Below are 25,368 nucleotides of genomic sequence, written 5' to 3' on the forward strand. Positions count from 1 at the left end.
GCCTCAGCCTCCGAGTAGCTGGGACTACAGGCGCCTGCCACCTCGCCCGGCTAGTTTTTTGTAGTTTTTAGTAGAGACGGGGTTTCACAGTGTCAGCCAGGATGGTCTCGATCTCCTGACCTCGTGATCCGCCCGTCTCGGCCTCCCAAAGTGCTGGGATTACAGGCTTGAGCCACCGCGCCCGGCAGGGGCCATTAATTCTAATTCCTCAGCAGAGCAGCACAGGGGCACCCACACACGGGCAGGCACTTAGGCAAGGGCGCCATACGCTGCTCCATCTCACAACACAAAGCCTCAGCATCCCTGCAGAAACATGCAGAGGCTGAAATATCCAGAAATCTCGGACCAAGGTGCTCAGTGAGTGGCATCTGTCCAACTGCCAGGGTCTCCCCAGTGGGGGTCACTGCCACGCCCCCTACATCCCTCCTGGGACTGGGGCTCAGCGGGAGCTGGTGTTTCCCAGCCTCCCCACACAGACAGGTCGGGGTGCAAAGGCGCCGCAGGGCAATGGCAGAGGGGTGCCTCTGAAGCGAGTGTCATACATCAGCGAGAGAGCTGGGGTCGCAGACGCCACGTCCACTTCCTCCTCACGCTGGGAGGACCCCTAACTTCACAGAGGGGGGGGACACGCAAATGACAGCACTGGGGAGGGGACGACTCACAGTTCTGATCGGAGTCCTCGATCAATATCCTTAATTTCTGAACACAAAGCTGAAAAAAAGAAAAAACAAGGCTGGTTAATTCCTCTAAACCAAGGGTGAGTCCCAGGAGCCCTCCAGATTCAACCTTAACCTGGCCTAAGGACTGGGGTCAGCCCCACCCAGCAATCAGAGCCCAGGAGGGAAACAAGCAGGGCCCACATGGGGCACTGGGGACAAAGGAGGCCCTGCTTCCCACGGGCGCACTACCCCACTCCTCAGTGCCCCACGCGTCTACCCCACAGACACACAACGGGGAGCCCAAGCAGGCTCGGGCCGGTAGTGCACACGGGACGCGGCCGTGCCCTCCCAAGCCCCAAGGATGGCGTGGGGGGGCCAGCACCTTGGTCACAGGGTGGGCAAGCTCCCGCCCGTGGAAAGGCGTGGCCTCCGCAGTGTGGGACCCCACGGGCCCTGCCCTGTGCGGGACGTACCTGGATGCTGGCGCTGTGGTTGGGCATGCCAGAGGACAGGGAGATGAGCACTGCAACAGACAACCTGGTCAGCACCGTGGTCAGCACCATGGCCAGTGCCGAAACTCACTCAGGGCCATGGGGCGCCAGCATCCCCTCGCCGGGAGCAGGGATGGGAGTAAAGACAGAAATGCCACTGGGTTTGGGACCCGCGCATCCCAACTGTGTTTGCAAAAATCTAGCTCCACTGCAGGCCTGACGTCAGGAACCTGCAGGGGCCCCCACCCTCACTGACAGGACAGCTCCCAGGTCTTAGCTGTTCCTGCAGACACTGTGGTTTACTTGCAACCCCTGCTTCCCTCTGGAGTCTGGAATCCTGACCCCGAGGCCACAGGACCAGACCCTGTAGGAACCCAGGCACTGGGTCTCTGGGAGCCTCCATGGTGACACTTCACGAACGATCACAGCTCACTGCTGGGGGATGAAGTACATCCTGTAGGACTGTACTGAAAGAAGGCTCTAGAAGCTGGGCCTGGCCCTCCCCAACATCCCCTGAGCTGTTCCCCTTTGCTGACTCTGCTGTGTCCTTTGGGCAGGGATAGGCAGGCAGCGAGAAGCTGACCATCAGAGCCCTGGTTCTAACAGCTTTAAAAGAAACACATGCGGCCGGGCGCGGTGGCTCAAGCCTGTAATCCCAGCACTTTGGGAGGCCGAGATGGGCGGATCACAAGGTCAGGAGATCGAGACCATCCTGGCTAACATGGCGAAACCCCGTCTCTACTAAAAACACAAAAAATTAGCCGGGCGAGGTGGCGGCGCCTGTGGTCCCAGCTACTCGGGAGGCTGAGGCAGGAGAATGGCAGGAACCCGGGAGGCAGAGCTTGCAGTGAGCTGAGTTCTGGCCACTGCACTCCAGCCTGGGCGACAGAGCGAGACTCCGTCTCAAAAAAAAAAAAAAAAAAAAAAAAAAGAAACACATGCAGCCACGGAACCGCCAGGCACATGCCGGAACAGAGACTTGTTTTCCAACAAGCCAGTGGCATGGAATGCAGGCATACAGGGGAGTGTGAGTGTGTGTGTGTGTGTGTGTGTGTGAGACTGTGTGTCTGTCTGTGTGTGTTTTTCTTTTTAAGATGTGGGTTCTTCGAAGCTAAGCTATGAGGACGCAAAAGCATAACAATGATCTAGGCCAGGCACAGTGGCTCACGCCTGTAATCCCAGCACTTTGGGAGGCTGAGGCAGGCAGATCACCTGAGGGCAGGAGTTCGAGACCAGCCTGGCCAACATGGAGAAACCCAGTCTCTACTAAAAATACAAAAATAAGCCGGAAGTGGTGGTGCATGCCTGTAATCCCAGCTACTTGGGAGGCTGAGGCAGGAGAATCACTTGAAACCTGGGAGGTGGCCGGGCGCGGTGGCTCAAGCCTGTAATCCCAGCACTTTGGGAGGCCGAGACAGGTGGATCACGAGGTCAGGAGATCGAGACCATCCTGGTGAACACAGTGAAACCCCGTCTCTACTAAAACTACAAAAAAAAAAAAAAAACTAGCCGGGCGAGGTGGCGGGCGCCTGTAGTCTCAGCTACTCGGGAGGCTGAGGCAGGAGAATGGCGTGAACCCGGGAGGCGGAGCTTGCAGTGAGCTGAGATCCGGCCACTGCACTCCAGCCTGGGCGACAGAGTGAGACTCCGTCTCAAAAAAAAAAAAAAAAAAAAAAAAAAAGAAACCTGGGAGGTGGAGGTTGCGGTGAGCCGAGACTGTGCCACTGCACTCCAGCCTGGGCAATAAAAGAGAAACTCTGCAACTGCCCCCCCGCACCCCCGAAAAAAAGAATGATCTAATGGACTCCAGGGACTTGGGGGAAGGGTTGGGGTGAGTGATAAAAGACCGCACATTGGGCCGGGCGCGGTGGCTCACGCCTGTAATCCCAGCACTTTGGGAGGCCGAGGCGGGCGGATCACAAGGTCAGGAGATCGAGACCACGGTGAAACCCCGTCTCTACTAAAAATACAAAAAATTAGCCGGGCGCGGTGGCGGGCGCCTGTAGTCCCAGCTACTCAGGAGGCTGAGGCAGGAGAATGGCGTAAACCCAGGAGGCGGAGCTTGCAGTGAGCCGAGATCGCGCCACTGCACTCCAGCCTGGGCGACAGAGCGAGACTCCGTCTCAAAAAAAAAAAAAAAAAAAACACCGCACATTGGGTGCGGTGTACACTGCTTGGTGTTACTGCACATAAATCTCAGAAATCACCACTAAAGAACTGATCCCTATAACCAAATACCACCTGTTCCCCAAAAACTATTGAAATAATTTTTTTAGTACAAAAAATACGAACATCTGGACATGAATAACCCTGGGTGGAAAATCTACATATAAATGTAAATATGAATGAAGAAATGTGGCAAAATAAATGCATATTCACGCATGCAAGATTTCAGAAATGCCACACCCAATCTTTGTAGGAATGTTTTTTTGTTTTTGTTTTTTTTTTTTTTTTTTTGAGACGAGTCCCTGAGTAGCTGGGATTACAGGCGCCTGACACCACCCCTAGCTAACTTTTGTATTTTTTAGGTACAGACGGGGTTTCACCATTGTTGCCAGGCTGGTCTTGAACTCTTGACCTCAGGTGATCCACCTCCCTCGGCCTCCCAAAGTGCTGGGATTACAGGCGTGAGCCATCACACCCGGCCAGGAGCGTTATTTGAATATAAAAGTAGATGGTAATTTTTTTTGTCTTAAAACAGGTATACAGATTATCGAGGTAGGAACAAATTTATTTTAAAAAGAAATGTAGGCTGGGTGCAGTGGCTCATGCCCGTATTCCCAGCACTTTGGGAGGTCAAGGCGGTGGATTACCTGAGGTCAGGAATTCAAGACCAGCCTGGCCAACATGGTGAAACCCCATCTCTACTAAAATTACAAAAATTAGCCGGGCGTGGTGGTGCGTGCTTGTAATCCCAGCTACTCGGGAGGCTGAGGCAGGAGAACTGCTTGAATCTGGGAGACGGAGGTTGCAGTGAGTGGAGACTGCGTCACTGGATTCCAGCCTGGGCAACAGTGTGAGACTCTCAAAAAAAAAAAAAGAGGGTCGGGCACGGTGGCTCATTCCTGTAATCCCAGCACTTTGAGAGGCCAAGGCAAGCAGACCATGAGGTCAGGAGTTCGAGACTAGCCTGACCAACATGGTGAAACTCTGTCTCGACTAAAAATATAAAACTTAGCCGGGCATGGTGGTGCGTGCTACTCAGGAGGCTGAGGCAGGATAATTGCTTGAACCCGGGAGGCAGAGGTTGCAGTAAGCTGAGGTCGTGCCATTGCACTCCAGCCTGGGTGACAGAGCGAGACTCCATCTCAAAAATAAAAAAAAGAAAGGAAAGAAAAAAAAGAAATGTAGATGTGTTAATTATCTGAATTGTGCTAACTTTTTCACAATCAAGTGGTGTACCTTAAAAATATACCATTCTGGCCGGGCGCGGTGGCTCACGCCTGTAATCCCAGCACTTTGGGAGGCCGAGGCGGGCGGATCACAAGGTCAGGAGATCGAGACCACGGTGAAACCCCGTCTCTACTAAAAATACAAAAAATTAGCCGGGCGCTGTTGTGGGCGCCTGTAGTCCCAGCTACTCGGGAGGCTGAGGCAGGAGAATGGCGTGAACCCGGGAGGCGGAGCTTGCAGTGAGCCGAGATCGCACCACTGCACTCCAGCCTGGGCGACAGAGCAAGACTCCGTCTCAAAAAAAAATACCATTTTAAGGAGCCGGGAGCGATGGCTCAAGCCTGTAATCCCAACACTTTGGGAGGCTGGGGCAGGCGGATCACAAGGTCTGGAGATCAAGACCATCCTGGCTAACATGGTGAAACGCCATCTGTACTAAAAATACAAAAAAAAATTAGCCGGGCGTGGTGGCGGGCGCCTGTAGTCCCAGCTAATCGGGAGAGTGAGGCAGGAGAATGGCGTGAACTCGGGAGGCAGTGCTTGCAGTGAGCCGAGATTGCACCACTGCACTCCAGCCTGGGCGACAGAGCAAGACTCTGTCTCAAAAAAAAAAAAAAAAAAAAAATTTAAATTGTCAACTATATCTAAGTAAAGCTAGAACAAAACAAAAAACAAACGAGATGAGGTGCTGGCCGAGTGCAATATCTGAGGCCTGTAATCCCATCACTTTGAGAGGCCAAGGCAGGAGGATGGCTTGAGCCCAGGAGTTCAAGACCAGCCTGGGCAACACAGTGAGACCCTTTCTCCACCAAAAATTCAAAAAATGACCTGGGTGGGGTGGCATGCACCTGTAGAGGCAAGAGGACCGCTTAAACCCAGGAGGTCAAGGCTGCAGTGAGCTATGATTGCACCACTGCACACCAGCCTCAAGAGAGGCGGGGTCTGGCTCTGTCTGTAGCCTGGAACTCCCGGGCTCAAGTGATGCTCTTGCCTCGGCCTCCTGAATAGCTGGGCCCTCATACCTGGCGAGAAGCTTCCACTTTATCAACCATAAGGAAGTGCACCGCCCAATGCCCCTCAGGCTTTGGCCGACTTGGAGGAGCCCGGCTGAGACCACCGGGGACACGGGGCGTTGGCCCTGGTGCCCTGGCCCGGCCGGAGGCGTGGGTTCTGACTCTGCCTTAGAAAATATTTTTGTGGTAGATGCTGCTGCTTAAGTACCCACGGGTGAAACAATGTGCTGTCTCAGGAGTGCTTAAAAGTCCCAGAAAAAACGCAGCTTTGTGTGCGAGCTGCTGGGAGGCCCTGAGCATCTGTGGAAGCAGGTAGGAGGAGAGGCTTCATCTGCAAATGCATCTTTCACACCCAAGGGGACTCCAGAGTGGCTGGGCTACCGAGCAGCTGAAGCAGCAAACTCCCAGCACCAAGGGCGGCGGAGGACCAGGCAGGTGCGTGGCCACCTCGATAGCAGAGGCCTGGGGCGGCCTCCCAGCCAGCTTTCCTTCTCAGCGCCAGCAGGGGTGGCGCTCAGGGACACTCCCAGCCAGCTTTCCTTCACAGTGCCAGCACGGGTGGCACTCGGGGACACTCCCAGCCAGCTTTTCTTCGCAGCACCAGCACAGGTGGCGCTCGGGGACACTCCCAGCCAGCTTTCCTTCGCAGCGCCAGCACGGGTGGCGCTCGGGGACACCAGACCTGGTGCCCTCCTGTCCCCACCCGAGACCCCAGCCTGACAGTGCCAGACCTTCCAGACGGGGAGAGTGCCAGTTCTCACCTGCAATCACGGTGTTCACACATTCGTAGAGGAGGGACATGGCAGACGTGCTAAGGAAAGGAACACAGGGAAGCGGCATGAGGACTGGCGGCCTCATCAGACACGGTGACCCAATGCCAGCGGCTCAGCTGGAGACGGCCTCAGCCCCACAGCCCAGGGAGCGAGCCCCCAGGAAGGAGCCCACGCCCTGCTCTCCAAGGCCTATGGTGCTTGGCTGCTCATCATCTCACCTTCCCAGAAAGGGCATGTGAGAAATCCCACTGCAGCTGCGGGCCCTTGACAGCATCCGGGCAGGGACGGACTATGCACCCCCGGCGGCCCATGAGCCCATGAACCCGTGAGATGGCAATACCACCTTCCTACTGCATCCTTACTAGGGTTTTTTGTTTGTTTTGTTTTTGAGATGGAGTCTCGCTCTGTCGTCCAGGCTGGAGTGCAGTGGAACGATCTTGGCTCACTGCAAGCTCTGCCTCCTGGGTTCACGCCATTCTCCCGCCTTAGCCTCCCGAGTAGATGGGACTACAGGCACCCACCACCACGCCCAGCTAACTTTGTTTTAGTATTTTTAGTGGAGACAGGGTTTCACTGTGTTAGCCAGAATGGTCTCGATCTCCTGACCTCATGATCCACCCGCCTCGGCCTCCCAAAGTGCTGGGATTACAGGCACGAGTCGCTGTGCCCAGCCTTTTTTTCTTTTTTTTTGAAATGGAGTCTCACTCTGTTGCCCAGGTTGGAGTGCACTGCTGTGATCTCGGCTCACTGCAACCTCCGTCTCTCGGGTTCAAGCGATTCTCCTGCCTCAGCCTCCCGTGCAGCTGGATTACAGGCATGTACCAGCACACCTGGCTAATTTTTGTATCTTTTAGGTAGAGACGGGGTTTCACCATGTTGCCTAGACTGGTCTTGAACTCCCGACCTCAAGTGATCTACTCGCCTCGGCCTCCCAAAGTGCTGGGATTACAGGCGTGAGCCACAGCTCCTAGCCCTTTTCTCTGTTTCAACGTGTTCACACACAGATACACGCCACAGAGTCGCAGCTGCTTACAGCTTTACAGTTGCCTGTGGGGCAGGGCCGCGGCCCAGGAGACGTCCGTGCCACGTAGCCTAGGAATGTGGTGAGCTTCACCAGCAAGGTGCGTGTGAGCGCACGCTACGCCGTTCACACGGTGAATCATCCTAATGACATCCTTCTGTGAACATGTCCTTGTTGCTAAGTAACACATGACTGCATCTGAAAGTCACGGCGATGACGAGTCTGCCTGTGGCCCACTCCACCCTCCCCTTCCCTGCAGTGGGGGCTGGGGGGTGGTCCTGGCTCCTCCTCAGCACTTGGTCTGAGGAATTAAAGTGTCCTCTTCTAGCAACCAAAGGCAGCCTGGCCTGAAAAGGCTCCTGACATACGGTCCCATTTCACAACCTTTCAGTGCTGAGACCCATGAAGAAAACCCAAACGCCTCAAATGTCTCTAGCAGCATGGAGAAGAGTCCAGTGGCCAGGAACGCCACCGCAGGCTTCCACTCCAGGACAGAGAGTCCGCTGAACATAAGAGCCTTCCATCTTTCAGCTGCTTCACGCCCAACTCCTGCTGTACCCCGCTGGGGCCGGGCTGCCAGCTGCTCCAGCACTGGACCCCATGGAGCCAGCCCACCCCACCGCTCCCGCAATGGACCCCGTGGAGCTGGCCCACCCCTGCCACTCCGACACTGGACCCCGTGGAGCCCGCCCGCCCCGCCGCTCCGACACTGGACCCGCCCGCCCTGCCGCGCATGGTCTCCACTCACCTGTGGATGAGGTTGGTGAGGGGCTCGATGAGCTTCTTGCCCAGCCGAGGCTCCAAAGGAGTCAGAGCACCAAACTGCGGGGACAGCAGGGCCTCAGTCTCCCGCGGGGAATGCACCACGCAGGGTGAGGAGGCCGCATCCCCGGGCAGTACTTGCCAGCTTGATGATCTTGATGAGGACCCAGTTGTTGGTGGAGGACGTCATCAGCTTGAAGAAGAGCGGGGCCAGGGACAGGTAGTTCTTAGGGTTCCGTCTGGCCAGCTCGCAGATGACGTTGACGGCAGCAGACTGAACCCCTGGGGAACAAGCGGTCCTCATGAGCATGCCTGCCCTTCTGCTTAGAAAACCATCCTCCTGTCTTCCTGGTCTGCGAGGAAGTTCTGGGGCGTGCGGCAGCTCTCACTCAACATGGCCCTGGCTCTGCCACCTCCTCCTGGTGACAGGGATAGCAGCTACAGGCCTGTTCCTCCAGGGAACAGGCCACAGCAGCCAGCTCCTGGCGCTGAGAAAGCATTGCCCAGCACTGTTGCCAGGCACAAGTGCGCCCGAGCATCACCACGCTCAGGACAGCCTGACAGTGGCCTTCGGAGTGGGGGTTTCGGCAAGGAGGGCTCCAGAAACAGCTGCCCAGCCATCGGGGCTCAGGGAGCCTTGCTGCTGCGCCTGTGGCCAGCACTCCAGGGAGAAGCTCGCCCATCGGGTCCCACGCTTAGAGCTGGGGTCTCCCCTCTTACACGCAGGGCCTCGGGATTCCTGTGGGCTGGCTTCGGAGTCCACCAAACCACGCCTGCCACACGCCAGAGGCTTCCCACACGCAGCCCAGGGAAACTCAGTGAAACTGAATTTGAAGCCATGTCCCACAGTCACCACGTCACAAATACACAACAGTCACGTGAGGTGGAGGCAGCTCCTGTGAGGGACATATGGTCTAGACCATCCCCTGCCCTGCGGAAGGCGCCCCGTGGCAGCGCTGGTCCTACGACGGGCCGGCGGGGTGGGGCGTACACCTCTGCTCAGGGATACACCAGGCTCACCAGCTGCCACATGAGATCTTACTGCCCCCACCTCCAGCACCTCCCTCCCGGCTGCCCCAGCGAGGGGAGGCCCAGCCACCTCCAGCCGGCATGCTCCTGGACGGAGCCCTCCACTGCTCCCCACAGCACCCCCCAAAACACACCACCACATCTTCCCAGGGTACCGGCTGAACCCCTACCCCCAAGCCTGAAGTTTAACTGAAATCCACAAACCAGGGTCGGGGTCCTCCAGCTTCTCCTTCAGCCGGGGAAAGGCGGGGCGCAGCGACTCAGGGTACTTCAGGAACACCTTGTACATGATCAGCACGGCCTTCTTCCTGATGTAGGGCTTGGTGTGCGACATCTGCGGGGCAGCGGGTTTCAGCCTACACAGGTTTTCTGCACCTCATCCCTGCTCATGCCTCTCCCCGTCACCCTCCTCCACAGGGAGAAGACGTCCTCCAGCCCGAGGCTGTGGCTGCACACCAGCCCCAGAGGCCAGAGAGCAGCATCTTAGATGGCACGGAAGCCGGCCTCCCTGTGCCCCGACTCAGGCCTGTCCTCCAGACTGAGCCCTTCTCCTGAGTGGCCTTCCTGCCCCAGGGTCCTGGGTCCCACAGTGGGAGGAGGAAGGCTGGAGAGGAAAGTCATGCTGGGAACACAGCCTACAGCCCAGCTCCCCACGGCTGTGCCCTGCAGCTGCTCAAGTTCCCCGGCAGGAGCCCTCCCATCTATCAGGCCCAGGGAGCTGCCCTGAACTGCCTGGTCCTGACAGAGCCACCCCATGATGGGGCGCTGACATCCGCCTGCTCATGCGCTCCCCACTGCTTTACTGTAGAGGAGCCGGCACTCTGTGAAGGCCAGAGTCAGTGTTTTCAGCTTCGTGGGCCAGACGGCCTCTGTCGTGACCACGCGGCTGTGCCCTTCATAGCCAAGGCCACTGGAGACGACATGACACATGGAAAGAAGGCGCAGCCGGCTGGATTTGGCCCTGGGCCGCAGCCCGCTGATCCCTGATCTAGAAGCTCAGCAGGCTGTGCTGACAATCTCCAAGACCATCAGCCACGATGTAGACACTGCCGGGCAGAGAGGCAGCCACGCGGGGACAGCACCCATCAGCCACGATCTAGACACCTCCGGGAGGACAGGCAGCCACGCAGGGACAGCACCCATTGGATAAGATTTAAACACCTCCAGGAGGACAGGCAGCAATGCAGGGACAGCGCCCATCAGCCACGATCTAGACACCTCCGGGAGGACAGGCAGCCACGAAGGGACAGCGCTTCCCAGGGAGGAAACCACGCCCTTCCACACTGTTAATCTGGCTGCTGTTTTTTAAATGAAAAGGAACAAAGGTCTCCCTCATGAGCTGGAGATTAAGTCAGGCACAAAACAGATGTTTCTGGGGCCAAAATTTCCAAGTGCTTCTCAGATTTTAGACTGTCACAGCCGGGGATGTAGCCTTTGACAAGCGGAGTGGCAGGGAGGAGTCCAGCTGCGGTCCGTGATGGAGGAAAGAGGACCACACAGAAGCCCACTGGCAGCTCAGACAGGAGCCACTGTCAGACCTTGGGGCAAACATCCCCCACCGGGCCTGGCCCATCAGGGAGACCCTGCTCCTCCTCTTGGCAGGATGATTTCAAACATAAACTCAAGACACGCAGGAATCAAAGCAGCCCAAGAGCTGCCCCACCAGCTGACAGTGATTTGGTTCCCATCTCAGGTAGGCCACACACCAGGGACCCCGGCCAGTTTCCGCACGGCCAAGCTTCCCTGGCATGCCACTTTGACCGCGTTTTTCCCCGAGCAGACGTGCAGGGTGGCGGGCAAGCTTACAAACTCACCAGTGTCATGATGTCATTTGCCAGGTCTCTGGCAAGGTCTGGGGTGACGAAGCAGGACAGACCCGTCAGTGCAACGCCTGTGTCGTACTGGCTAGGGCTGCTCAGGTCCTGGAAAGTAACAGAGAAAGGGCCATGGCCAGGATGCCCTGGGTGGCACGTCCGACGCCTGGGTCGCCAGGAGCAGCAGGAGCAAAATCCTCCCAGGACGCCCCAGGACTCGGCATATCCCCTTGGGGGACTCGGCATATCCCCTTGGGGTGCAGCTGTGCCTTATCACCCCTGCTGCAGAGGGGTCTGGAGCTGAACTCAGACAAGGAGGAACAATTTAGAGCCCATGGAAGACACTGTCACCAAGAAAGGAGCCGGGATGGGCACGGCTGGGGACACTGAGTTGTGAGGCACAGCCTGGAGGGCTGTGTGTGTGGCAATCAGCTGAGTTCCTTGGCTCCTCCTGGGTGGGCATGCCGGGCAACAGTGAGGTCTGAGGCACAGGCTGAAACACTCTGTGGGCGGGAATCAACTAAGTTTCTTGGCTCCTCCTGGATGGGCAGGGCTGGGGACAGGGAGGTCTAAGCCACAAACTGAAGCACTCTGTGCGGGAATCAATCGAGTTTCCTGGCACCTCCTGGGACAGAGGCACTTGTCACAAGTCACTGCAAGTGTGGGGAAGGGCCACCACGGGTGCAAGAGCAGAGCCAGGCCTAAAACCAGGGCTGCCCCCACCCATCACTGGCAGCTCCCAGTCCACAGAGACGGTGCTGCTGGGCCTGGCACGGAACAGGCGGAAGACGCGCCCCGCAGGATGGGGTCCTCGGACAGCCTGCTTCCATTTGGGGTCCCTTTCCCCAACAACTGAGGGGAAGGGCCCAGGAACAGCTCCCGTGGGCCCCTCTCCAACTTCAGCTGGCAGCTGCCCCCGCGCTCCCCTGGACTCTGCCCCAGCTCTTCACTCCCGCAGTTCTCACTAAAACACGGCATCCCCCCGGCTCCTATCTCAGCACTCGGGGAAACAAACCTTCTCTTGATATCACAAACCTGCTCTCGGGGAGAGATTTTCTTGAGGAAACTCCCAAGACTCCACCTACATATGCACCTATCAAGATCCGTTTTCAGGGTTACCATTCTGTGGTCAAAATATGACAAGGCCAGCTTTTTTTTTTTTCAGACGCGTCTCACTCTGTCCCCCAGGCTGGAGTGCAGTGGTGTGATCTCAGTTCACTGTAACCTCTGCCTCCCAAGTTCAAACAATTCTCTGCCTCAGCCTCCCAAGTAGCTGGGATTACAGGCCACATCACCATGCCCGGCTAATTTTTGTATTTTTAGTAGAGATGGGGCCAACTGGTTCTTTTGAAATGACACAGTGGCCGTGCACAGTGGTTCACGCTTGTAATCCCAGCACTTTGGGAGTCCGAGGTGGGCAGATCACGAGGTCAGGAGATCAAGACCATCCTGGCCAACATGGTGAAACCCCGTCTCTACTAAAATACAAAAAATTAGCCAGACATGGTGGTGCACACCTGTAGTCCCAGCTACTTGGGAGGCTGATGCAGGAGAATTGCTTGTACCAGGGAGGCAGAGGTTGCAGTGAGCCGACATTGTGCCACTGCACTCCAGCCTGGCAACAGAGCAAGACTCCGTCTCAAAAAATAAATAAATAAACAGAATAAAATAAAGTAACACAGTGAGTTGGAAGCGGTGGCACACACCTCTAATCCTACCACTTTGGAAGGCCGAAGCAGGAGGATCACTTGAGCCCAGGGGTTCGAGATCAGCCTAGGAAACATAGTGAAACCCTCCCTGCCTCTACAAAAAATACAAAAAAATCATCTGAGCATCGTGGTGCATGCCTGTAGTCCCAGCTACTCAGGAGGCTAAGGTGGGGAGATCGCTTGAGCCTAGGAGGTCGAGGCTGCAGTGAGCTGCAATCGCGCCACTGCTCTCAAGTCTGGGCGACAGAGCAAAACCCTCTCTCAAAAAAAAAAAAAAAAAAAGGTAAGAAAATAATGTTTTGTTTTGTTTTTTTGAGACGGAGTCTCACTCTGTCACCCAGGCTGGAGTGCAATGGGGCGATCTCGGCTCACCACAACCTTCACCTCCCGGGTTCAAGCGATTCTCCTGCCTCAGCCTCCTGAGTAGCTGGGATTACAGGCATGCACCACCATGCCCGGCTAATTTTGTATTTTTAGTAGAGACTGGGTTTCACCACGTTGGTCAGGCTGGTCTCAAACTCCCAACCTCAGATGATCCACCTGCCTTGGCCTCCCAAAGTGCTGGGATTACAGGCGTGAGCCACCACACCAGCCCAGAAAATAATTTTTTTAATTACAAAACAAGCCAGGAGGCTGGGCGCGGTGGCTCAAGCCTGTAATCCCAGCACTTTGGGAGGCTGAGACGGGCGGATCACGAGGTCAGGAGATCGAGACCATCCTGGCTAACACGGTGAAACCCCGTCTCTACTAAAAAATACAAAAAAACTAGCCGGGCGAGGTGGCGGGCGCCTGTAGTCCCAGCTACTCAGGAGGCTGAGGCAGGAGAATGGCGTAAACCCGGGAGGCGGAGCTTGCAGTGAGCTGAGATCCGGTCACTGCACTCCAGCCCGGGCGACAGAGCAAAACTCTGTCTCAAAGAAAACAAAACAAAACAAAACAAAAAAAAACAAGCCAGGCACAGTCGCTCACATCTGTAATCCCAGCACTTTGGGAGGCCACGGCAGGTGGATCACGAGGTCAGGAGATCGAGACATCCTGGCCAGCACGGTGAAACTCCGTCTCTACTAAAAATACAAAATATTAGCCAGGCATGGTGGTGGGTGCCTGTAGTCCCAGCTACTCAGGAGGCTGAGGCAGGAGAATGGCGTGAACCTGGGAGGCGGAGCTTGCAGTGAGCCGAGATTGTGCCACTGCACTCCAGCCTGGGTGACAGAGCAAGACTCCATCTCAAACAAACAAACAAAAGAAATGAGGGCCGGGTGCAGTGGCTCACACCTGTAATCCCAGCACTTTGGGAGGCCAAGGTGGGTGGATCACTTGAGGTCGGGAGTTCGAGAGCAGCCTGGCCAACATGGTGAAACCCCATCTCTACTAAAAACACAAAAAAATTAGCCAGGTGTGGTGGTGCACCCCTGTAATCCCAGCTACTTGGGAGGCTAAGGCAGGAGAATCGCTTGAACCCGGGAAGTGGAGGTTGTGGTGAGCTGAGATCGCACCACTGCACTCCACCCTGGGTGACAAAGACTCCATCTCAAAAACAAAACAAAAAACAAACAAACAAAAAACAAGGGCAGCTGTAATTCCAGCTACTCGGGAGGCTGAGGCAGTAGAATTGCTTGAACCCAGGAGTCGGAATTTGCGGTGAGCCGACATCACGCCACTACTCTCCAGCCTGGGCAACAGAGCAAGACTCAGTCTCAAAACAAAACAAATAAACAAAAATGACACAGTGGACTGCAAACATCGGGAGCGTGTGATCCTACACAGAGGAAGCAGGTGCTAACTTCCTGAGCCGGAGCCCCACAGGCACGACCTGCATCCGAGGCCAGCCAGTGGCAGGCACCGGGTCAGAGCCACGCCCAACACACAGGGCCTAACAGCTCCAAGCACCTGGCAAGGCAGTGGTGGATGTAAGTCCCCAGTGAGGTGCTCACACAGGGATCCGGCCATCCGAGCCCATCAGCAAGAGACACAAACCTGGGCCCAACATGTGGCCCTCCTTGCTGGGCAGCTGCCACCTGGGTATCCAGGGCGGCTGGAGACCTCCATCCTCCTCCCTCCCAGTTACCACCTGCAAAACCGCTCCCATCCTCCTCTCAGTGGGCCAGACTCCCACCCAGGCCCCTCCTGCTAGGCACTCCAGCCACCCTCATGGCCACAACCCAAGACCCCACGGCATCGAGGGCACATGTCGTCTGCAGCCCAGGCGGGATGCCCAGCTCCATAATCTTGCCCACAACAGTGAGCCCAGTAGAGCCAACAGTCCCGGGACCTGCACCACACCCTGTGCCGGGCACCAGTCACCGCCAGTACCCCCACACCTGTGCCTCGGCAGGCTGGGAGTCCCTGGCCCAGGTCGCCAGGTCACCCTGTGGGGTCAACAACACAGTCACAAGGTCCTGCCCTTGCACATGGACATTGGAGAGCTGGGGCCATGGCCTCTGAGGTGAGGTCTAGGGCCAGAAAGGGGCCAGGTGCCCATGAGAAGGGTGGGCCTGATTCTCCAACACCCCAACCCCTCCATCGAGAGGCAGGAACCAAACGTGTTCAGAGCTCAGGGGCCAAGGAGGACCTCTGCTACCCAATGGCCTCCGTGACCATTTCAAAATGCAACACTTACATGGTGCTGAAAAATGCACCTCATGGGACTCAAAAGAAACCGCGGGCAGGAAGCACCCCACATGGGGACGAAGGGCGCACAGCTACAGCAGGCACTACCATACGGGGAGAAGGGAAGAAAGGGGGCGACTGCAGAGGCCAGCCTCGAGTGGGCCCTGGAGCCCCATTTGCCGGCCCCTCCATGTGGTGAGCGAGGGAAGGGGGCACCGCACCCCTCAGCATCCCTCCACCTCACAAGCCCACCAGGGAGCGCAGACTCAGACCCGCCGGGCCACCTCTCCGTGCCTGCTGGGAAGACAGTGGCTACAGAAGCCCTGCTCGCACTCCAGGGTGCCACAGGTGCCTGCTGCCCACAGGAAGACCAGCGTGGAAACCAGATGCTCTGGCAGGGGACAGGCTACACTCAGCACAGAGCGGCCTGGGCCGGGGACCTACCTTACGGATCTGATTGGTGGTCAGCATGATGACGTCGGTGCCTTCGTGAAAGCTCTGGGAAGCAGCGAGGTAGCCGATTCGCTGGGAGAGAACAGACGAGCACATCAGAGGCCGGGCACCTGCAGCCTTCAGGAGCACCCAGCTTTGCTCTGCAGCGTCCGCACCAGGCAACACAGGTCCAGAAGCAACGCCCCGCAGCCTGGACACGGGGGCCACCAGCAAGTGGGAACCAACCCGCATTTGAAAACCAACCCAGATTTCTTCAAAATTCCAGAAGGAAATTCCCAGAGTTTGGAATATGTATGAGTTTTTTTTTCTTGGAGACAAAGTCTCACTCTGTTGCCCAAGCTGGAGTGCAATGGCACGATCTCAGCTCACTGCAAATTCCACCTCCCGGGTTCAAGCAGTTCTCCTGTCTGAGCCTCCCAAGTAGCTGGGATTATAGCCGCGCGCCACCACACCCTGTTAATTTTTGTATTTTTAGTAGAGATGGGGTTTCACTATGTTGGCCAGCATGGTCTCGAACTCCCAACTTCAGGTGATCTACCTGTTTCAGCCTCCCAAAGGGCTGGGATTATAGGCCACTGAATCCACCTTGGGTAACAGAGCAAGACTCCGTCTCAAGAATAATAATAATAAAAATTGGCCGGGCACGGTGCCTCACACCTGTAATCACTCCCCCCACCCCACCAGCCTCGCCGTCCCGGAACCTCACCTTGAAGGTGAACTTGGAAGCACTCATCACTTCTATGATGTTGAAGGCGGCCCAGCTGATGTCGTATCCCAGCATCTGTAACTGTTAAGGGACGCACAGGAAATTGCACTCACAAGCCAAAGTGGAGACAAAGGGTTTGGAGCCGTAGCATGAAGCGCTCCCTCCCAGCACACGGAGCAGACTCACTCATGGTCAACAAACACCCAACACACACCCCTGAGGCCTTTAATTTCTTCTTTTGACAAACGACTCTGACATTTAAAAGCTACAGGGACAGGTTAGTGACAGGCACTAAAAAGAGGCTCAATGTCTGCAATTGGCTAACTGGCACTTATGGGTACTAACTACCACCCCTTGGCGAATCAGCTCCTTGAAATAGTTACGAGATGAGCAGCGGCACGGGGGGCCCCGGACGAGCCCTCCGTCTCGCTACCTCCCACGGGAAAACAGGCCAGAGGGAGGCGCGCCCGTCCCCCACTCACGCATTGACCTGGAACTGCAGCCAGGAAGGGAGCCAGCCCAGGAAGGTCCAGGGCCCCAGCTCTCCCCACTAGGCGTCCTGGTGCGGCCTGTGGTGGGAGCCGAGACTGCAGGCGAGGGGCGTCCTTAGTGAACCCCACCCAGAAGAGGACCCCATGGGGCTCCCTCGGGGCTACCACCAGGGCCTGTGGGTTGCCACCCTCTGGCCTGTTTGCCAGTCATGTGACAATCACGGCTCTCCACTCCAGGACTCCGGGTTGGCCCTGAGGGGCTCACCGACAGCGGGTGGTACCAATGACTGACAGGTGGACAGACAGGCTGAGGAACAGGGGGACACGCGCTGAGTGGAGAAGCAGCCCGACAGTGCTGGGCACGGGCCACCGGGAGACACTTACATACGTCAGCTTGCAGACCGCGTTCGCCTTCACCGCGATGTTGTCCTGCTTCAGCTCCTGCTTGATCTCATCGATGCACTGAGAGATGTATTTTGCCTATAATGGGGGATAAACACAGAAATTACAAACATCTAGCTAAGATGGTTGGAATACTGATTCCAGGCCAGGAGCGGTGGCTCACGCCTGTCATCCCAGCACTTTGGGAGTCCAAGGTGGGTAGATCACGAGGTCAGGAGTTCGAATCATCCTGGCCAACTTGGTGAAACCCCGTCTCTACTAAAAATACAAAAATTAGCTAGGCGTGGTGGCAGGCACCTGTAATCCCAGCTACTCAGGAGGCTGAGACAGGAGAATCATTTAAATCCAGGAGGCAGAGGTTGTGATGACACCACTGCATTCCAGCCTAGGTGAGAGAGCCAGATTGTGTCAAAAAAAAAAAAAAAAAAAGAAAGAAAGAAAAGAAAGAAAGAAAGAAGCCAGACAGACACAAGAGAGCACACCATATGATCCATTTCTATGAAATGCCCAGATGAGGCCAATCCAAAGACAGAAACCGGATTTGTGGGTGCCAGAGGCTGGGGGAGGAAACGGGGCGGATTCGCTTTCTTTCTAGGCTGAGAATGTTTTGGAACTTGGCCGTGGTGGTGGCACATAGCATTCTGCTACACACGCCCCGCTGTTTGCCTACTCCTTGGTGGACGAACGTGTGGGGTCTTCCCACCTTCAGCCAGTGTGACCCTCGCTGCTGTGAACACCGTGCTCAGGTTTTGGGGGGATGTGTCTGGATCCCCCGGGCCTGCTCACTAACTGTGTGTGTCTCCAGAACACCATTAAGGATAGTTCTGACCCAAGCAAACTCAGGTACAAGGTCCAAATGGCAGATGAGGTTCCCAAGAGACAGGCAGGCGTGAGCCGCTCAACATGGATGGCACCAGAGACAAGCCAGGTCGATGCCATGCTGGCCCCAGAGACAACCCACCCCACCTGGGAGGAGAGAGAGGAGGGAACAGCAGAGGCTTGGAGCGCCTCCCTCAGTAGACGATGAGGCCCCCACGACAAGCCCTCCTAATGCACAGGAGCCCCTCTCCATCATCCGACAACAGACCAGGAGTGATGGCTCCCTGGGCCCCATCCTGCCAGCCCCTACGTCGGGATGCAATGTTCCTCCTGCTGTGCCCACCAGAGGCAAGGATGGCAAGCCCACCCTATCGCACTTCTGTCCCCAGCCCCACTGTAGCTGGCCTCAAAGCAGCCCCAGGAATACCCACCACTCATGTGTCACCCAGGACCACACCCCAAGCTCGGCTGCCAGCTACACCGAGTGGGGAAGGAGCCACAGCTGTGGGGGAGTGGGGGGCTGGGGGGAGCACAGACACACAATATTTTCCTGAATGTTTTATGATCCAACTCTGTACAAAGGAACAAGTGTCACCCGATCCTCCAGACGCACTTCAAATTACTACACCTCGCCCCAGGACTGTGCTCCCATCCCCACAGCAAGGATAACTCACTCCTCCTGCTCAAAGGGTCAGGACTGTTGATGATTTATAAGGGAAAGAACAAAAAGACCATCACAGGCGTGGAGAGGTCAGACCCTCACGAGGGCAAGGGGGATGGGATGTCAGGCAGCGTGGCTGCCGTGGAAACCAGCCTGGGGTTCCTCCAAGGTTCCATGTGGAGTTACTGCCCCGGCAATTCCACTGCTGGGCGTGCACCCAAGGAGATGGAAAACAGGTGTCCAAACAAAAACAAGCACACGAACGCACATGGTAGCACCATTTATAGTGGCTTGAAACAGGAACAGCCACCACGCTCACGGCTGATGAATAATACACACAACGTGGTGGGTCTGCGCCAGTCAACTTGCTTGATTTTATGGATTTTTTTTGAGACAGGGTCCCACGCTGTCCCCCAGGCTGGAGTGCAGTGGGGAGATCACCGCTCAATGCAGCCTCCACACCCTAGACTCGAGTGATTCCCGTGCCCAGCCTTTCAAAGCACTGGGACCACAGGGGTCGCCACCACGCCCAGCCACTAGTCAGCTTTCTAGGAACTCGGCAGTGGGTCGCAACCCTGGGACTCCTTCCTGGCTTTTTAACTGCTGATAAAGTCCAAGTAGCTCCTCTCAGACCAAGCCTCACACAAACATTTTTTTTTTTTTTTAGACGGAGTCTCGCTCTGATACAGGCTGGAGTGCAGTGGCGCGATCTCGGCTCACTGCAACCTCCGCCTCCCGGGTTCAAGTGATTCTCCTGCCTTAGCCTCCTGAGTAGCTGGGATTACAGGGGCACACCAGCACGCCAGCTAATTTTTGTATTTTTAGTAGAGACGGGGTTTCACCATGTTGGCCAGGCTGGTCTTGAACTCTTGACCTCAGATGATCTGCTCACCTCAGCCTCCCAAAGTGCTGGGACAACAGGCGTGAGCCACCACGCCCGGCCTGAAGAAAAAAATTTATTAGTCGGGGTATGGAGACATGATCTAGACCCAGAAGATTATATTACAAACATAGATTTAAATTATTTGAAGGTAGCCGGGTGCGGTGGCTCACGCCTGTAATCCCAGCACTTTGGGAGGCCGAGGCGGGTGGATCACGAGGTCAGGAGATTGAGACCATCCTGGCTAACACGGTGAAACCCTATCTCTACTAAAAATATTTTTAAAAAATTATCCGGGGCCGGGCGCGGTGGCTCAAGCCTGTAATCCCAGCACTTTGGGAGGCCGAGATGGGCGGATCACGAGGTCAGGAGATCGAGACCATGCTGGCTAACACGGTGAAACCCCGTCTCTACTAAAAAATACAAAAAAAAAAATTAGCCGGGCGAGGTGGCGGGCGCCTGTGGTCCCAGCTACTCAGGAGGCTGAGGCGGGAGAATGGCCTGAACCCAGGAGGCGGAGCTTGCAGTGAGCTGAGATCCGGCCACTGCACTCCAGCCTGGGCGACAGAACAAGACTCTGTCTCAAAAAAATAAACAAATAAAATTAAAAAAAAATAAAAAATTATCCGGGCATGGTGGCATGCGCCTGTAGTCCCAGTTACTTTGGAGGCTGAGGCAAGAGAATGGCGTTATCCCAGGAGGTGGAGCTTGCAGTGAGCCGAGATCATGCCACTGCACTCCAGCCTGGGTGACAGACAGAGCAAGACTCCGTCTCAAAAAAAAAAAAAATTATTTGAAGGTATAACGTGGCTATACAAGACACTTTTTTTTTTTTTTTTTTTTTTTTTTTTTTTTGAGACAGAGTCTTGCTCTGTCGCCCGGGCTGGAGTGCAGTGGCCGGATCTCAGCTCACTGCAAGCTCCGCCTCCCAGGTTTACGCCATTCTCCTGCCTCAGCCTCCCGAGTAGCTGGGACTACAGGCGCCCGCCACCTCGCCCGGCTAGTTTTTTGTATTTTTTAGTAGAGACGGGGTTTCACGGTGTTCGCCAGGATGGTCTCGATCTCCTGACCTCGTGATCCGCCCGTCTCGGCCTCCCAAAGTGCTGGGATTACAGGCTTGAGCCACCGCGCCCGGCCTATACATGACACTTTCTACAAAAACAAAGGGAAATTAGAGGAGCAACATGTGAAATTTCTCAAATACCTCAGCTAGTTCCGCACCAAATTCACACTTCACCACACAGCAAGTGAGATTCTAAAACACTGATGCTGGTTTCAGCACCTATTTAATTCTGGGATGTAATTTGGAACACAGCACGCGTATTTCCTTTATACACTAACTTCTCAGGACTACAGTAACACAGGCCATTTAAACCCTAGATACACAGGAGAACTCCCTGGGGTACCTTTTTTTTTTTAATCAAGTCTTGCTCTGTCACCAGGCTGGAGTGCAGAGGTGTGATCTTAGCTCACTGCAACCTCTGCCTCTCGGTTCAAATGATTCTCCTGCTTCAGCCTCCTGAGTGGCTGGGATTACAGGCGTGCACCACCACGCCCAGCTAATTTTTGCATTTTTAGCAGAGACAGGGTTTCTTTTTTTTTTTTTTTTTTTTTTTTTGAGACGGAGTCTGGCTCTGTTGCCCAGGCTGGAGTGCAGTGGCCGGATCTCAGCTCACTGCAAGCCCCGCCTCCCGGGTTCACACCATTCTCCTGCCTCAGCCTCCCGAGTAGCTGGGAGTACAGGCGCCCGCCACCTCGCCCGGCTAATTTTTTTGTATTTTAGTAGAGACAGGGTTTCACCGTGTTAGCCAGGATGGTCTCGATCTCCTCAACTTGTGATCCGCCCATCTCGGCCTCCCAAAGTGCTGGGATTACAGGCTTGAGCCACTGCGCCCAGCCCCAGAGACAGGGTTTCACCATGTTGGCCAGGATGGTCTCGATCTCTTAACCTCATGATCTGCCTGTCTCGGCCTCCCAAAGTGCTGGGGTTACCAGCGTAAGCCACCACGCCCGGCCTTTTTTTTTTTTTTTGAGACAGGGTCTTCCTCTATTGCACAGGCTAAAGTGCAGAGGCCTAATCACGGCTAACTGCAGCCTCAACTTCCCAGGCTCAAGAGATTCTCCCGCCTCAGCCTCCCGAGCAGCTGGGACTACAGGTGCATGCCCCCATATTAAACTAAGTTTTTTGTTTTTTTTTTTTTTTTTTTGAGATGGAGTCTGGCTCTGTCACCCAGGCTGGAGTGCAGTGGCCGGATCTCAGCTCACTGCCTCCCGGGTTTACGCCATTCTCCTGCTTCAGCCTCCCGAGTAGCTGGGACTACAGGCACCTGCCAACTCGCCCGGCTAGTTTTTTGTATTTTTTAGTAGAGACGGGGTTTCACCATGTTAGCCAGGATGGTCTCGATCTCCTGACCTCGTGATCCACCCGTCTCGGCCTCCCAAAGTGCTGGGATTACAGGCTTGAGCCACCGCGCCCGGCCATTAAACTAAGTTTTTAAATTACATATATATATACACGCATATATATATATATACACACACACACACGTTTTTTTTTTTTTGAGATGGAGTTTTGCTCTTGTCACCCATGCTGGAGTGCAGTGGTGTGATCTCAGCTCACTGCAACCTCCGCCTCCCAGGTTCAAGCAATTCTCCTGCCTTAGCCTTCCCAGTAGCTGGGATTACAGGCATGTACTGCCACGCCAGGCTAATTTCTATTTTTTTTTTTTTTTTTTTTTTTTTTTTGAGACGGAGTCTCGCTGTGTCTCCCAGGCTGGAGTGCAGTGGCGTGATCTCGGCTCACTGCCAGCTCCGCCTCATGGGTTCACGCCATTCTCCCGCCTCAGCCTCCCAAGTAGCTGAGACTACAGGCGCCCGCCACCACGCCCGGCTAGTTTTTTGTATTTTTAGTAGAGACGGGGTTTCACCATGTTAGCCAGGATAGTCTCGATCTCCTGACCTCGTGATCCACCCGCCTCGGCCTCCCAAAGTGCTGGGATTACAGGCTTCAGCCACTGCGCCCGGCCTAATTTCTATATTTTTAGTAGAGACGGGGTTTTGCCATGTTGGCCAGGCTGGCCTTGAACTCCTGACCTCAAGTGATCCTCCCACCTTGGCCTCCCACAGTGCTGGCATTACAGGTGTGAGCCACCGCACCTGGCTGGCACTTTTTCTAGTTTTAAAGTTCCGATTCTCAGTCCTTCGCCTTCAATGAATGAAGTCAGCATCTTGAGACCACGGAGGCCGCATGGTCACAACCTCAGCAGCTGATTCTCGGGTGCTGTCCAGCTCAAAGACCAACGAGCTGAACCCTCGACACATCCCACGGTGCTTTCCACGTGCCTGCAAGGCTGAGGGAAGCCGGGCCGCTGAGCTGCATGCAGGCTGAGGGCCTCGGAGCTCACCCAGCTCATGAGAGCAAAGCCCGACACCCCTCACCCCACTGGGGGCTCTGAGGGGTTTTTACTTTTTTTATTTGAAATAGTTTCGCTCTTGTTGCCCAGGCTGGAGTGCAATGGTGTGATCTTGGCTCACTGCAACCTCCACCTCCCGGGCTCGAGCATGGTTCTCCTGCCTCAGCCTCCCAAGTAGCTGGGATTACAGGCATGTGCCACCACGCCAGGCTAATTTTACATTTTTGGTAGAGACAGGGTTTCTCCATGTTGGCCAGGCTGGTCTCGAACTCCTGACCTCAGGTGATCCGCCTGCTTCGGCCAAGGCCTCCCAAAGTGCGGGGATTACAGGAGTGAGCCACCACGCCCAGCCTCTTTTCTTTTTTTTTTTCTTTTTTTTGAGACGGAGTGTCGCTCTGTCGCCCAGGCTGGAGTACAGTGGTGCAATCTCGGCTCACGGCAAGCTCCGCCTCCCAGGTTCACGGCATTCTCCTGCCTCAGCCTCCCCAGTAGCTGGGACTACAGGCGCCTGCCACCACACCTGGCTAATTTTTTGTATTTTTAGTAGAGATGGGATTTCACCATGTTAGCCAGTATGGTCTCGATCTCCCGACTTCGTGATCCGTCCACCTCAGCCTCCCAAAGTGCGGGCGTTACAGGTGTGAGTGAGCCACTGCACCTGGCCATGCCAAATTTTTGTATTTTTGTGTAGAGATGAGGTTTTTAAGGCCCTGTCTCAAAAAAATCAAAAAATAGGCCGGGCGCGGTGGCTCAAACCTGTAATCCCAGCACTTTGGGAGGCCGAGACGGGCGGATCACGAGGTCAGGAGATCGAGACCATCCTGGCTAACACGGTGAAACCCCGTCTCTATTAAGAAATACAAAAAACTAGCCGGGCGAGGTGGCGGGCGCCTGTAGTCCCAGCTACTCGGGAGGCTGAGGCCGGAGAATGGCGTAAACCCGGGAGGCGGAGCTTGCAGTGAGCTGAGATCCAGCCACTGCACTCCAGCCTGGGTGACAGAGCGAGACTCCGTCTCAAAAAAAAAAAAAAAAAAAAAATCAAAAAATAAAAAATTAGCTGGGTGTGGTGGCCACATTGTGTAGTCCTAGCTATTTGCAAGGCTGAGGTAAGAGAATTGATTAAGGCCGGGCGCGGTGGCTCAAGCCTGTAATCCCAGCACTTTGGGAGGCCGAGGCGGGTGGATCACGAGGTCAGGAGATCGAGACTATCCTGGCTAACATGGTGAAACCCCGTCTCTACTAAAAATACAAAAAACTAGCCGGGCGTGGTGGCGGGCGCCTGTAGTCTCAGCTACTTGGGAGGCTGAGGCGGGAGAATGGCGTGAACCCATGAGGCGGAGCTGGCAGTGAGCCGAGATCACGCCACTGCACTCCAGCCTGGGAGACACAGCGAGACTCCGTCTCAAAAAAAAAAAAAAGAGAATTGATTAAGCCCAGGAAGTCAAGTCTGTAGTGGGCCGTGATCGCAGCCCTGTACTCCAGCCTGGGCAGCACCTGCAATCCCAGCACTGCGGGTGGTCGAGGTGGGTGGATTGCCTGAGGTCAGGAGTTCGAGACCAGTCTGACCAACATAGAGAAACCTCATCTCCACTAAAAACACAAAATCAGCCAGGCGTGGTGGCACATGCCTGTAATCCCAGCTATTTGGGAGGCTGAGGCAGGAGAATCACTGGCACCCGGGAGGCGGAGGTTGTGGTGAGCCGAGATCGTGCCACTGCACTCCAGCCTGGGTGACAAGAGTGAAACTCCATCTCAAAAAAAAAAAAAAGAATTCCAAGTCCCAACAGTAACTGGGTCAGGAAAGGAGACATGCCAGCGAAGTGCTCCATCCTGCCCAGGATAAGTTACCATCCACAATCACCCTCACTTCAAATTCGAACAGAAAAGCCACTGAACCCCAGAACCCCAGAAGCAGCATGAAAGGAGCTTATCATGCAGAGTGCGCTGCTCCTTCTACAGCCCGGGACGCTGTCCTGGTTTACCCTCTCGTTGTGGACAGGCTCAATGCCCTCTGTACCCAGCAGCAGAGCAGCCGCGGCCATGCTGAGACAGCATGGAGCCGAGGCCCCCACACCGGGACCTACCTCCACTCCCACGACTGAGGCTGGTGCAGCACACTAACACCCAACAGGGCAGAGGCCAGAAACAGCCCCGTCCAGCACCAGATCCCAGCCGGCCCCATCTAGTCCAGCCCCAGCCCGTCTCTGTGCTCAGTCCTGTAACTCATGGCCCCTCACCTCAGCCTGGATGTCTGTGGGGTGGCACGGTC

General features: G+C 55.6%; 1 protein-coding gene across 3 annotated transcripts in view; it reads right to left on the bottom strand.

The window, feature by feature from the left end:
* LOC105485897 (adaptor related protein complex 3 subunit delta 1) overlaps window positions 1-25,368 on the bottom strand; it is a 57,212-nt gene that overhangs the window by 24,824 nt on the left and 7,020 nt on the right. For all 3 annotated transcript variants that reach the window (XM_011748496.3, XM_071086055.1, XM_011748505.3), the window contains exons 2-11: window positions 17,309-17,404; window positions 16,434-16,514; window positions 15,719-15,799; window positions 10,956-11,063; window positions 9,346-9,475; window positions 8,255-8,394; window positions 8,099-8,172; window positions 6,318-6,367; window positions 1,133-1,182; window positions 663-711 (exon numbers count right to left, since the gene is read on the bottom strand). In XM_011748496.3, the coding sequence (XP_011746798.2) occupies window positions 663-711; window positions 1,133-1,182; window positions 6,318-6,367; window positions 8,099-8,172; window positions 8,255-8,394; window positions 9,346-9,475; window positions 10,956-11,063; window positions 15,719-15,799; window positions 16,434-16,514; window positions 17,309-17,404 (859 nt within the window). The remainder of the gene's footprint in view (window positions 1-662; window positions 712-1,132; window positions 1,183-6,317; window positions 6,368-8,098; window positions 8,173-8,254; window positions 8,395-9,345; window positions 9,476-10,955; window positions 11,064-15,718; window positions 15,800-16,433; window positions 16,515-17,308; window positions 17,405-25,368) is intronic.

Source organism: Macaca nemestrina, chromosome 20 (assembly GCF_043159975.1).
Source record: "Macaca nemestrina isolate mMacNem1 chromosome 20, mMacNem.hap1, whole genome shotgun sequence".
Classification (NCBI taxonomy): domain Eukaryota; kingdom Metazoa; phylum Chordata; class Mammalia; order Primates; family Cercopithecidae; genus Macaca; species Macaca nemestrina.